Here is a 14,945-nt window from a genome sequence, read left to right on the forward strand (position 1 = left end):
GAGTTTTTTTCGGAGAAAAAACTTGAATTTAGTTTTTAAAATTCAAATCAAATTTTTAGGTCAATTCCATTCACCCGAGTTCAAAAAAAAATTTTTTTTTTAAATAAATTTAGATTGGTCGAGTTTAGGGGAGTTTTTAAAAACTCACATGAATTCGAAATTTGATCTATGATAAATGTGCCTCCCCGAGTTTTTCTTGATAACGTTTTACAACCGAGCGGCTTCTTCAACCGAAGTTATGAAAAAAGTTCTAGGGGTGCCAGATATGGGCTGTGATTGGCTATTGGTAGTCTCTATGAGGACTGGTAGCCTACAGTGGGTTCTGTTTGGCACTCCATCTGGTTCTTATGCAACTAAACTTGCCTTCATTAAAGGAATTCAAAAACAAGCTCCTGAGTTTTGGCCAATGGGAGCTACATCCAATGGGATAGAGAGCTTTGGGTTGGAGATCACTGCATTAGTGCCTAGATATTGCTTAGATTTAAATAAAGCAAAACCAAAATAGAAAATCCACACGAGCATGGAGAAATGGATTTCCCAGTGCAGACATAGAAGAAGTGCCAGTGTATTAATTTCCAGCAATAAAGCTGAATATTTGTTTCCAAAAGTGCACTAATTTAAACAGTATTTCACATTGTTTCTAGGCAAATGTACCACGTGATGCCTTATAATAATTGACGTGGCCATGATATAATGAACTTGCCTGGCAATATGAGTAGTAATTTATGCCTTGAAGTACCTTGCAAAACATCATGTATCCATTCCTAAGTCTGTAATTGCTCAGTGTAATGCCAATTTATGATCACAGGTACAGGTATGGGACTTGTTATCCAGAATGCTCGGGATCTGGGGTTTTCTGGATCTTTCCGTAATATGGATCTTCGTACCTCGAGTCTACTAGAAAATCATGTAAACTTTAAATAACCCCAATAGGCTGGTTTTGCTTCCATTTATTTTTATAATTATATCTTAGTTGGCATCCAGCACAAAGTACTGTTTTATTATTACAGAGAAAAAGGAAATTGTTTTTAAAAATCTGTATTATTTGGATAAAATGGAGTCAATTGGGAGACGGCCTTTCTGTTATCAGAGCTTTCTGGATAAAGGGTTTCCAGATAATGGACCCCATACCTGTATCTCCTGTCCCCTAGGGTTTGTAACAGCCTCTGCACTGGTTTAGGGACTCTGTGTTAATCTCTGAACAACGTGTCACTTTTATTTAAAAACGGCTTGCTTGCTATCTTTCCCCTTCGTTTAGTATCACAGCCACGGCACGCCCAGCTTATCTAAACACATCGAACGGCACAGGATTTCCTACAACTGTTACATATGCTCAGCAAAAACTTCCTTTTTTTTTTTACACTCCTTCATTGCTGGTTTTTTTTTTTTTTTGCAGATTTTACAACTGCTTGAATTCTGCCATTAGAATTTTTTCTAGTTTTTTTTTAATTTCTGTAGCCCAGAATGCTCCCATTAGAACAAGGCCAACTCTATAGTTATAAATCAGCAGTTAGTCATTAGTATTTCTTTTCTTTCTTTTTTTGCCATATCTGTTATTGTGTTTTTTATTTATCTATTAATATTGGAATAAAAAGGGCCTTGGACTGACAAGTTACGGATGGTAAAAATGGCTGTTGATGGCTTTTGTTCCTGAGCAATAATAGAGAACTCGCATGTCCTGAGTTGACCGGTATTCATAGATAAGATAGATAAAGCCTGACCGTTACGATTAGCCAAGCAAATGAAAGATAAATGCTTTGTAAACTAGAGATCATAGATAAGAGGCAAAGAAATGAAGGATAGAATGACTTGGCTCATAATTAGATGGTCGCTGAATGATAAAGACGGATAATACAATGAACAGGTTTGTGGAGGGGGTCATGGTTGAGGGTGAATGAAGCAGATAGAGGATATGATGAGCCAATGTAAGCACTGTTGGGGTAGCATAGTTTGATAAGAGATGGTGGAAGTAGATACACGTTTAGTTAACTAAAGCTTAAAATAAAGGACATGTTACCCCCCCCCCCAAAATGTAACCAGTGACCAACCTCTTTGAAATCTTTAGATACCTGTTACTCTGTTTGTTAAAAGGTTAACAGTAAGGTTGCAGCATCCCCTTAATCACTTAGAATTCCTTCTTCTCCTTGCCCCCTCCTCAGGAATTTACTTTGGCTGTTGGCTAATGAGCATGCTCAGTTCTTCTCAGTTCAGATTACTAAACACACCCTCCATTCTAACAGCCAATGAAGGGATAGCATTGCTGGTTCCCATAGTAACTCTGCTTGAACTGTCTGATCTTATTTTTTAACCACCTCTCCTAAACTCAGCTTAACCATTACAGTGCTCAACCCCAGCAGAACTTTTTATCAAAGTATATTGTGTCTGTGTAAACCTGCATTCTGCATTACATGAACTTCATACATGTCCTGTTTGCAGATGTCCGTGTTACTGATGATGTGTCAGAGGGAAAATGGCAGCCGGGTGAAAGCTGACGTTTGTTAAAGGAAAATGTGATGGCGCTGGCAAATGGAGGGGGTATATGCAGTACAAATGATGTAGCGTGAGTGGGGGATATGTGTAGAACTTATATACATGGTAGTAAATGTAGGCTTTATATGTCCTTTAAGTAATAGTAAAATAAAGGGTAAGTGAATGACAAAGATAATAAACTGTAAATATTTGGACCACAGTTATATGAAGGGGTGAATGAAGTCTCCTTTTGTTTAAACCCAACTGTATGTTGTCTCCTCTTCCACCTCCTGCTGCAGTCCCTGGTTCAGTGTTGCAACTACGGAGAACACAGACGATAGAGAAGGGGTTACCCATGATTTTGCACAGGGGATTTCTAATGACGGAGGGGATGTGGATCACCCACGATATTGTACATGGGGCCTGGGATTTTAGTCTTTTTAGGGTAGGGCCCATGGCCTCAAAGTTACACCTGTGCCCTGGTTATATCAATAGCCTGTGCTCTGCCAATGTTGCCTATGAAGACTGCTTCGGTCAAATATAAGCAGTATGGCTTTCTACGCTTTTATATGTATTAATACAAATACTTTGAGAAGGAATGGCTCGTGCTCATAATATAGTGAATAAAGTACCCCCTCTTGTAAAATATAAGGATATTATAAGTTACCGAGGAGTTTCATGACCATATAAAAACACGAGGCCAAAGGCCGAGTGTTTTTATACAGGTCATGGAACTCCGAGGTAACTTCTAATATCCTCATATTTTGCAACTGGGGGTACTTTATTTATTATAATACACAAATTTTAGTGAGTCATGTGACAGAAATGACATATAATTTACAGGATATTCATGGCTTTTGTGTATTATAAGGCTATTTTACTTAATAGAAAGGAAATACCAGATCCACCCTACATATAAAACAGTACCATGACATATTTACAGATTTCACATACTTTTTTTCATTTCCCAGCTAGCTTAGTGCTGTGTTTAATTAGGCATGGAAACATTCAGCCCATGCTCTTCCCACACGGCTGTGTATAGAAAAGGATTGGTGAACTACAGGTGTGCGGTAGGAGAAATTACATTGCTTCCCACACGGCTGCCACTTATGTTTCCTATGAGACCAGCAACGAAACAAACGAGTGACCTCTGCCAAGCCCCAGGTTTATATATGACGAGTTTTATTTATTATCAAAAGGTTTACACACCTGTTCTGAGCAGTGCTGTCCCACCTTTCCCACACTCCTAGCCAAAAATCTCACGATTATGGTACAAAGCAGTCTGTGGGGCCCTTGAGAAGCCTGGGGGCCATAAAATCCCCTTGCAGGGCCACAACCAGCCAGCAGGGTAATGCGTCCTTGTTCACAAGCCAGACATGTGGGTGGAAAGTACCACAAATTTTATTTAGTACATGAACCCCCACAGACATTCAATGTGTTGAGCTTTTGAAGCATTTGAAAAGCAGAAACAATTGTGTTTCATTACCATTCAGTGTGCAACATACACACGTCAACAATACACACACATCATTTGTGCATTAGCTAAGGGGTTACTATTGGAAATGCTATAGAAAAACGAAAAAGAAAAAATAAATATTAATATATATATATATATATATATATATATATATATATATATTGTGGAATTTGATGGTGTTTGTTTCATATCTGATCTATATTTATTTTTGTCCTTTTATGGCTACTGACTTCATTTTCTTGTTTCCAACAGAAATCGTGTCAGGGGTGATTGCCAGCATAAAGAAAGATGGAGAATGGAAGGTGAGCACTTGCAGGATTACACAGAGTAATTAAAGGGTACAAAGTTATGGCATTGGGCACCTTTAGGTTTTTAATGATATAATAATGCAGGTATGGGATCCATAAAGCTCCGAATTAGAGAATGGCCGTCTCCCATAGACTTCATTTTATCCAAATAATCCCAATTTTTACAAAATAATTTCCTTTTTCTCTGTAATAATAAAACAGTATCTTGTACTTGATCCAAACTAACATATAATTAATCCTTATTGGAAGCAAAACCAGTCTATTGGGTTTATTTAATGTTTTAATGATTTTCTAGTAGACTTAAGGTATGAGGATCCAAATTGTGAAAAGATCAACTTGGTTGTTGGCAATGGCTACCAGAGATCAAGGGATAGAAAGCCAATAAATGCCAACCCTGCTGCACAGCTCTGTTTATTTTTACTGCCTTTGTGCATTATCCGTTTATAATAAAACCTGATACCCTGAAGTAGTTTTGGCCAAGTATATTATTGTTATTCTTTGTATAGAGAATAAAGTAGCCCCTCTTGTAAAATATAGGGATATTACAAGTTACCGAGGAGTTACATGACCATATATTTTACACAGGTCAGGGAACTCTGAGGTGATTTCTAATATCCTCATATTTTGCAACAGGGGTTACTTTATTTATTATAATGCACAAGTCATGTGACAGAAATGGCATCACTAAGCACTGTTTATATAGTGAATAAAGTACCCCCTCTTGTAAATTATAAGGATATTATAAGTTACAGAGGAGTTTCATGACTATATAAAAACACGAGGCTGAAGGCCGAGTGTTTTTATACAGGTCATGGAACTCCAAGGTAACTTTTAATATCCTCATATTTTGCAACTGGGGGTACTTTATTAATTATAATACACAGATTTCAGTGAGTCATGTGACAAAAATGCATCAGAACTCACCGTTTAAAACTGATGACATCAGAACTCACCGTTTATACGGATATTATTTTCAAGATATTCAGGGCTTTTGTGTATTATAAGTAGGGATGCACCGAATCCACTATTTTGAATTCGGCTGAATACCCGAATCCATCTTAGAAGATTCGGCCGAATACTAAACCGAATCCGAATCCTAAATTGCGTATGCAAATTAGAGGCGGGAAAGGAAAAAGTGGAAAAAAATTGGTTTACTTGTTTTGTAACAAAAGCTCATGTGAAAGCCTGCCCTCCCCACAATTTGCATATGCAAATTAGGATTCAGTTCGGGCAGGCACAAGGATTCGGCCGAATCCTGCTGAAAAAGTCAAAATCTTGGCCGAATCCCGAACCGAATCCTGGATTCGGTGCATCATAATTATAAGGATATAATTTACAGTATATTCATGGCTCTTCTGTATTATATATTGAATAAAGTAACCCCTCTTGTAAAATATGAGGATATTATAAGTTACCGAGGAGTTTCATGACCATATAAAAACACGAGGCCTGTTTTTATACAGGTCATGAAACTCCGAGGTAACTTATAATATCCTCATATTTTACAACTGGGGGTACTTTATTTATTATAATACACAAGTTTCAGTGAGTCATGTGACAGAAATTACATCAGAATTCACCGTTTATAACTGATGACATCAGAACTCACCGTTTATAAGGATAAAATTTACAGGATATTCATGGCTTTTGTGTATTTTATATATATATATATATATATATATATATATATATATATTTATAAAGGACTTACATAATCAATCATATCAGTCCTTGCACCAATAGAAGTCGTTTCTTCCTTCAGCCTTAAAAATCAGGAGTATATATTAGGGATGCACCGAATCCACTATTTTGGATTCGGCCGAACCCCCAAATCCTTTGTGAAAGATTCAGCCAAATACCGAACTCTAATTTGCATATGCAAATGAGGGTGGGAAACAATTTTTAGTTCCTTGTTTTGTGACAAAAAGTCACATGATTTTAAGGATTCCGTCTGGGCCAGGTACGAGAGGATTCGGCCAAATCCTGGCTGAATCACTAGTGTCTCTCTCTCTCTCTCTCTCTCTCTCTCTCTCTCTCTCTCTCTCTCTCTCTCTCTCTCTCTCTCTCTCTCTCTCTCTCTCTCTCTCTCTCTCTCTCTCTCTCTCTCTCTCTCTCTCTCTCTCTCTCTCTCTCTCTCTCTCTCTCTCTCTCTCTCTCTCTCTCTCTCTCATTGGTTCCCACTGATTGGTTACCAAGCAGTAACCATTTTTTTATTTTACACAGCCAATCTATTTACCCAGTTTTAAGTTTTTCTACTGAAACGTCCCTTTAAACATCTGCAGCACAAATAAAAACTGATGACGCTGCTCTAGTGCTCTTTTTATAGAGAAAACTGCCACAGGGCAATCAGGTGATACTTGAGTGAAGAGAATGTACATTTTAGTGAGTTGATAGAACAGATGCTCAGTGTGAAGGTTTGTAATGGAAGAAGAGGGGCCTTAACAGGAGGAGGATTTAATGGAGAAGTTAATTTTCATAAAAACGTATTTCGTATTCCATAAATAATGACTTTTTTCACTTGACTTCTTTTCTCTAAAATTTAGGTTTTAAATATTAGTTTAAATTTCCCTCCTTTTAAGACGAATTCTGTAATCTGTTTTTTGTTGATACATTGCTCAGTAGCCTCAGTGAAATGCCAGCAGCTCATGTATCGGTTGTAATAGTTGGTGTGTTACAGACTTTATTTAAGCTCATAAGCATGCCCAGCTGCTGAACCATTGTATCATCATTTTGCCCTAAAGGGATTGTTTACCTTTAAACTAACTTTTAGGGGCCGATTCACTAACTTGGAGTGAAGGATTCGAAGGTAAAAAACTTTGAATTTCGAAGTTTTTTTTGGGCTACTTCGACCATCGAATGGGCTACTTCGACCTTCGACTATGACTTTGAAGGATTCGTAGTAAAAATCGTTCGACTATTCGACCATTCGATAGTCGAAGTACTGTCTCTTTAAAAAAAACTTCTACCCCCTCGTTCGCCATCTAAAAGCTACTGAAGTCAATGTTAGCCTATGGGGAAGGTCCCCATAGGCTTGCCTAACTTTTTTTGATCAAAGGATATTCCTTCGATCGTTGGGTTAAAATCCTTCGAATTGTTCGATTCGAAGGATTTTATCGTTCGATCGAAGGAATTATCCTTCGATCGTTCGATCGAACTATCTGCGCTAAATCCTTCGACTTCGATATTCGAAGTCGAAGGATTTTAATTCCTAGTCGAATATCGAGGGTTAATTAACCCTCGATATTCGACCCTTAGTGAATCGGCCCCTTAGTATGATGTAGACAGTGATATTCTGAGACAATTTGCAATTGGTTTGCATTTTTTATTATTTAAGGTTTTTTTTGTAAATGTAAGTCTGGGGTAAAACATTTTTAAAAAAATAGCGTTAATGCTCTAACTTTGTTAACTTCTCCCACTGACCATATATTTATATCCACCATCTCTGGAGATGTCCATCTCTTTAACCTGTGCAACTGTACCATCAGGTGCTGCTTGTCGATCACACCAGCATGCGTATTCTCTCCTCTTGCTGCAAAATGTCTGACATGCTGGATGAAGGCATCACAAGTAAGTCACATGTCACAGTACAACACAATATGACATTTTAATGGTCTACATTTATTCTGGTTAATTGTCAGTATAATATAATCGTACACTGGTAATACAATGATAAATAAGGATTTTCAGAAGTTTTTGCAAACACCAAAGGTTTCAGGGACTTTTACTATAAAGGGAAAGAGAGGCATTTTATTTTGAGCCTCTTGGTAATATCCTGCAGCTGTGTGGGGTACAACATAAGGTCCTTTGTGCTGAAGATGGAGACTTTGCATGAAGAGCAGGCCCGGCCTGGCAATCTGAGGATTCTGACAAATGCCAGAGGGGCTGCTATAAGATGCCATAGACAGTCGTTATTTATTGGACTGTTGTGTACTTGAAATGTCAGGGCCTTTTTTTGATCCTAGTCCTGACCTGTTGAAGACTTTCTGTTTTGGAAAGCATTACATGAGGATGTTGGCTAGTGGTTTGTCCTTCTTAATTGGATCATAAACTGAGCCAAAATGGATTGCCTTGTTGCACTTGTGTTGTCCTGGTCCTAAGGCCAAGGTATCTTTAAGAAGATATGCCATGTCAAGTCCTCTATCTATTTGTATCAATGGATAGTTTATTCATCTATCTATCTATCTATCTATCTATCTATCTATCTATCTATCTATCTATCTATCTATCTGCCTTTCTATCTATCTATCTATCTGCCTTTCTATCCATCATCTTTCTCTTATTTATCATCTATATATAATATATCTATCATTCATATCATCTATCTCTATCTATGCCATGTCAAGTCCTCTATCTATTTGTATCAATGGATAGTTTATTCATCTATCTATCTATTTATCTATCTGCCTTTCTATCCATCATCTTTCTCTTATTTATCATCTATATATAATATATCTATCATTCATATCATCTATCTATCTCTATCTATCTATCAATCAATCAATCATATATATCCGTCATATCTATCTATCTTTCTATGTATCTATCATCCATCTATGTGTTTATCATCCATTTATCTATCTATCATCTGTATATAATCTATGTCTATCCATCTATCTGTCTATCTGTCTATCATTTATATATCATCTATCTCTATCCATTTATCTACCTATCAATCAGTCATCTATATCTATCTGTCTCTGTCCATCTCTATCTATCTAACTATCTATAAATCATATATATATATCTATCCCAGTCATATCTATCCATCATCCATCTATGTATCTCTAATCCATTTATCTATCATCATTTATTTATCATCCAACTATCATTTGCCTATCTATCTCTTATCTGTCTATCTATATCTATCATCCATCTATCTATAAATCTCTTATCTATCATCTATCTATCATTCATCTGTCTATCATCCATTTATTTATTTATCTATCATCTATATATATAATCTATCAATAATTTTTATATATCATCTATCTCTATCCATCTATCAATCATATATATCCATCATATCTATCATCCATCTTTGTGTTTATAATCCATTTCTCATCTATATATAATCTATCTCTATCCATTTATCTACCTATCAATCAATCAATCATCTATATCTATCTGTCTCGATCCATATCTATCTATCTATCTATCTATCTCTCTATCTTTCTATCTATCTATCTATCTATCTATCTATCTATCTATCTATCTATCTATCTATCTTATCATCCATCTATGTATCTATAATCCATTAATGTATCATCCAACTATCTATCATTTATCTATCTATCATTTGTCTATCCGTCATTTGTCAGGATAAAAACACTACGATTACCATTAGCCGAAAGCTCAACTAAAGATATTATATGAATAAATATATAGAAAACAGACCCATTAAGAATAAGTTGACTTGAGAGGCTTAAATGTCATATAGAGTAATGCAGAGTGTTGCTAGGGCACATTCTTGTGTCTTGATTTATCAAACGCATTTATCTTTATGGTTTATGATTAACAACTGGATTAGTCTGAAATGCAGTTGGGAGTTTTTATTTGACTAAAAAAATTTAAATTGATTTGTAGATATCGGTTTTCCGAATAGCATGTTTTGTTTTAATTTTTAGTCATTGGGATTCATATACATCGTATGAATTAGAATGCAAAGACATTTGCACTTTCTAAGCACCATACCTTGGCACAGAAATTAGGAGCCTCCATAATCTATCTTAACTCTCCATAATGAACGAGGAGGCACTATTACATACAGTACTGTAGGTTCCTATGTTCTATTACAGAGGTGAGGGTGCTAATAGCCAGGCCAAACAGAAGCCATCTCATTCCTTTCAGACATTGATTTGGGCTTGGCAATTCTACAGTCATGTAAAGTGGGATGCATTCTACAGATTCCATTAAGGAATAGTAAATGTCTTTAATCAAAATGCCATTAAAAAAACTATAAAGACATTCCCTTGCAGTTTGTTGATGCGTGTGGTGCTGTTTCTAGTCAGGTGAAGGGCACCCAAGCAATTTTTATAGCAATAGCCTAATATGTACTCTTCACATTCCTACAGATTTGTAAAATGACGGTAATATTTCTCCTTCCCAATTTCTTAGTTGTAGAAGATGTTAATAAGAGGAGAGAGCCAATTCCTAGTCTGGAAGCCATTTACTTCATCACCCCATGCGAGACGGTAAAATACAGTTTGTTTTATTAACTGGTACTATTATGTCCCTAAAGATGCAGCTTACAATTAATTATCGGCTTGTAATTATATGTAAACATTTTGTTTTTTACAGCTTCCTGGGTTTTTCTTATTGCAGAGTTAATTGTAGTGTGCCTAAGGCTGGTGGCACACACAGCAACACAACACAGCCAGCAGTGTGCACAGGGGTGGTTTTCAAAGCAAAAATGCTAAACTATGCTATTTTGGATTTGGGATCAGGTTTAGGTTAGCCAAACTTGCTGAATTCAGTAAATGCTTATTGTAATGTTTTGTTAACAGTAAGATGGTGCCTATAGTAGCAGTGGGATAATAGTCTCTGGGAAGGGAGTGTGACTGTGGGATAGCAGGTATAGTAGGGAGAGATGGTGTCTATAGTAACAGTGGGATAATAGTCTCTGGGAAGGGAGTGTGACTGTGGGATAGCAGGTATAGTAGGGAAAGATGGTGCCTATAGTAACAGTGGATAATAGTCTCTGGGAAGGGAGTGTGACTGTGGGATAGCAGGTATAGTAGGGAGAGATGGTGCCTATAGTAACAGTGGGATAATAGTCTCTAGGAAGAGAATGTGACTGTGGGATAGCAGGTATAGTAGGGAGAGATGGTGCCTATAGTAACAGTGGATAATAGTCTCTGGGAAGGGAGTGTGACTGTGGGATAGCAGGTATAGTAGGGGGAGATGGTGCCTATAGTAACAGTGAATAATAGTCTCTGGGAAGGGAGTGTGACTGTGGGATAGCAGGTATAGTAGGGGGAGATGGTGCCTATAGTAACAGTGGGATAATAGTCTCTGGGAAGAGAGTGTGACTGTGGGATAGCAGGTATAGTAGGGGGAGATGGTGCCTATAGTAACAGTGAATAATAGTCTCTGGGAAGGGAGTGTGACTGTGAGATAGGTATAGTAGGGAGAGATGGTGCCTATAGTAACAGTGGACAATAGTCTCTGGGAAGGGAGTGTGACTGTGGGATAGCAGGTATAGTAGGGAGAGATGGTGTCTATAGTAACAGTTGATAATAGTGTCTGGGAAGGGAGTGTGACTGTGGGATAGCAGGTATAGTAGGGAGAGATGGTGCCTATAGTAACAGTGGATAATAGTCTTTGGGAAGGAGGTGTGACTGTGGGATAGCAGGTATAGTAGGGAGAGATGGTGCCTATAGTAACAGTGGATAATAGTCTCTGGGAAGGGAGTGTGACTGTGGGATAGCAGGTATAGTAGGGAAAGATGGTGCCTATAGTAACAGTGGGATAATAGTCTCTAGGAAGAGAGTGTGACTGTGGGATAGCGGGTATAGCAGGAAGAGATGGTGCCTATAGTAAGAGTGGGGACAATAGTCTCTGGGAAGAGACTGTGACTGTGGGATAGCGGGTATAGCAGGAAGAGATGGTGCCTATAGTAACAGTGGGGACAATAGTCTCTGGGAAGAGACTGTGACTGTGGGATAGCGGGTATAGCAGGAAGAGATGGTGCCTATAGTAACAGTGTTGACAATAGTCTCTGGGAAGAGACTGTGACTGTGGGATAGCAGGTATAGTAGGGAGAGATGGTGCCTATAGTAGCAGTGGGGATAATAGTCTCTGGGAAGGAATTGTGGGTGTGGGATAGTACGTAAAGTAGAAAGAGGTGGTGCCTATAGTAGCTTTGGGGATAGTAGTCTCTGGGAAGGGAAACAGTTATAGTAGGGAGAGCCTACTAGTAGCAGAAGTCTCTGGGAAGGGACTGTGGGATTGTAGGTTGAGAAGGTGATATTGATCGTTTATACTAGTTTATTATTAAGGATAATGCCACACTAGGCTGTTTCTCCACCTGTGTAGAAACTGAAGTTTTTTTTTTTACAAATTAGCCTCAGTAATTGTTCACCAGCTCTGAAGTGGCATACATGAATATACGGTATGGACACAGCTGGTGCAGGTTGTCATTTTATTAATTAAACAAATTGGCAAAGAATCTTTGCACTTGTAATGGATATCTGTTGGCCAAAGTTGCTTTCAAGAAAACATGTTTTTTCCAATTGTTTCACCTAAGGAAACATTTTGCCACCAATTTTTACTGAGGGCTATGATAGCTTTTGTTCACACATGTATCTGCCCCTATATGTCCATTTAATCCAACTTGCAGCCTTTTGGCTGGAGGACCACCGTTTGGTCGGTCTTACCTAAACAGATAGTGCAGAGAATATTGTAGACCCCACCACCACTAATAAAACCGAAAGGATTTAGTCCAATAAGACAGGAAGCTGTTAGACAGGAAGGAAATCTATTAAAAAAATCAGGATCTTGGGGAAATGCCAGAGGATTATTGTATCTAGGACCTTAGAACTAAGGGCAGTGTTGATATCAGTTTGCATGTGTATCTGATGTTTAATATTAGAGAAGCTTATAAGGCATTAATGCAGTTTATTTTATTTTCTAGTCTGTCCGCGCTATTATATCCGACTTTAGGGACATGGGTGCCCCTATGTACAAAGCAGCACATATATTCTTCACCGACAGTAAGTATAATGTTTGACACTGGCTCTTGAATGCTGGTGGGACAATTTGTGTGCAATCTATGCATTTAGCATTGGAATCATAACATTGCATTACTTTGTAGCTTGTTAGCTTTATACAGCTCAAAATAGAGCTACTTGCAGGACTTTTCCTTGTCTGGCCATGAGTACATAAGTCAGGTCAGAGGTGCAGGCTGATATGCAAAGTGGGGCAGTGAAACGCAGGGGGATGTAGCACATTCTAGAGCACTCTTCCTATTTGTGGCACTTTGGAAACGTATCATTCTTCACACAAGAGGAAGTGCTGGTTTGCTGCTATCAGTAAAAACTGTGACCAGCTCCAGAGCACTTAAAGGAACAATTCAGTGTGAAAATAAAAACTGGGTAAATAAAATAAAAAAATGTTTCTAATATAGTTGGTTAGCCAAAAATGTAATGTATAAAGGCTGGAGTGACTGGATGTGTAACATAATAAGCAGAACACTACTTCCTGCTTTTCAGCTCTCTAACTGAGTTAGTCAGCGACTTGAAGGGGAGCTACATGGGCCATCTTTAAGTTCAGCTCCTTTCGTGACTTGGGGTCTTTTTGCGGCTTCAGGACTTCAAGATCGGCTACTTTCGTGGCTTCGGGTCTTTTCGCAGCTTTGGGACTTCAAGTTCGGCTCCTTTTGTGGCTTCGGGTCTTTTCACAGCTTCGGGACTTCAAGTTTGGCTCCTTTTGTGGCTTCGGGTCTTTTCACAGCTTCGTGACTTCAATTACGGCTCCTATGAGTGACTTCGGGCTTTTTCGTGGCTTCGGGACTTCAAGTTGGGCTCCTTTCGGGGCTTCGGGTCTTTTGCGGCTTCGGGACGTCAAGTTCAGCTCCTTTCGTGGCTTTGGGTCATTTGGCTGCTTCGGGACTTCACTTTCAGCTCCTTTCGTGGCTTCGGGTCTTTCGCAGCTTCTGGACTACAACTTCGACTCTTTAGAGACTTCAGCTCTTTGGGAATTCGACGCTTCAGGGTTTCGGTTCTGGACCACGGAAATGCGTCACGTCTTCAACACTGTCAAGGGGTGCCCAGCTATTTTGAAAAGTGCAGCACAGCCCTTTAGGCCCAGTACAGCAGTACCCCCAGTGTCCCCTGATGGCGGCACTGGCTAGCTGCATGTTATTGAATCATACACGTTTAAAAATATCACTTCATACCATCACTCTACCTCTTTTGAGTCACTTGAAACACGGGGGGGGGGTTGTTTACCTACATCTCAAGCTTTGAAGAAGGCTTTGGAGCCACATACTAAAGCTGTAGGGGGTTGCCAGAAACATCTAGGAAATATCGCATGTTACAACTTCCAGCATGCAGTGTTTCCTCATGAACTGTTATGTAGAAGTTGAAATCTTGAACTCTACTTTGGTTACATAGTAACAGAAGACGTTTTCCCTCTTTCTTACCAAATAGTACCTTGCCTGTCTGTAAGCGAGGTGTAAACATTTTACTCTGTGGACTAAAGTCCTCACCCTTTACTTACTGTTACTATGTAACCAGATATTTACTGAAATAGAGCAGGTACAATAACCAAAGCAAACACGTGAGACGGGTATGGGACAAACATTACTAAGTAAATCCTTATAGCTTTAAAAAAGCAAAAGCCATGTATGTTTGACTTTTATAACCTTGCTCATAACATCTATTGCCCAGTATGGAATATAATATAGTCAGAAGAAATGGCTAACCATTCAGTGAGGAAGAAGGAGTAGAAAGGGGGGGTTGGTAGTAGTATTAGAACTGAGCAGCTGTTAACCTTTAAGTTAACTTTTAGTATGATGTAGAGAGTGATATTCTGAGGCAATTTGCAATTGGATTTCATATTTCATTGTTTGTGGTTTTTATTTATTTATCTTTTTATTCAGCAGCTCTCCAATTTGCAATTTCAGCAGTCTGGTTGCCAGGCTCCAAATTACCCTAGCAACCATGCACTGGTTTGAATAAGAGACTGGAATA

General features: G+C 38.4%; 1 protein-coding gene across 1 annotated transcript in view; it reads left to right on the forward strand.

Moving 5' to 3' along the window:
• The window catches only part of LOC108711655 (syntaxin-binding protein 2), a 38,054-nt gene that overhangs the window by 6,806 nt on the left and 16,303 nt on the right, over window positions 1-14,945 (forward strand). Inside the window, exons 2-5 of the mRNA XM_018253600.2 lie at window positions 4,199-4,248; window positions 7,740-7,821; window positions 10,369-10,445; window positions 12,887-12,965. Of these exons, the coding sequence (XP_018109089.1) occupies window positions 4,199-4,248; window positions 7,740-7,821; window positions 10,369-10,445; window positions 12,887-12,965 (288 nt within the window). The remainder of the gene's footprint in view (window positions 1-4,198; window positions 4,249-7,739; window positions 7,822-10,368; window positions 10,446-12,886; window positions 12,966-14,945) is intronic.

Source organism: Xenopus laevis, chromosome 3L (genome assembly GCF_017654675.1).
Source record: "Xenopus laevis strain J_2021 chromosome 3L, Xenopus_laevis_v10.1, whole genome shotgun sequence".
Taxonomy (NCBI): domain Eukaryota; kingdom Metazoa; phylum Chordata; class Amphibia; order Anura; family Pipidae; genus Xenopus; species Xenopus laevis.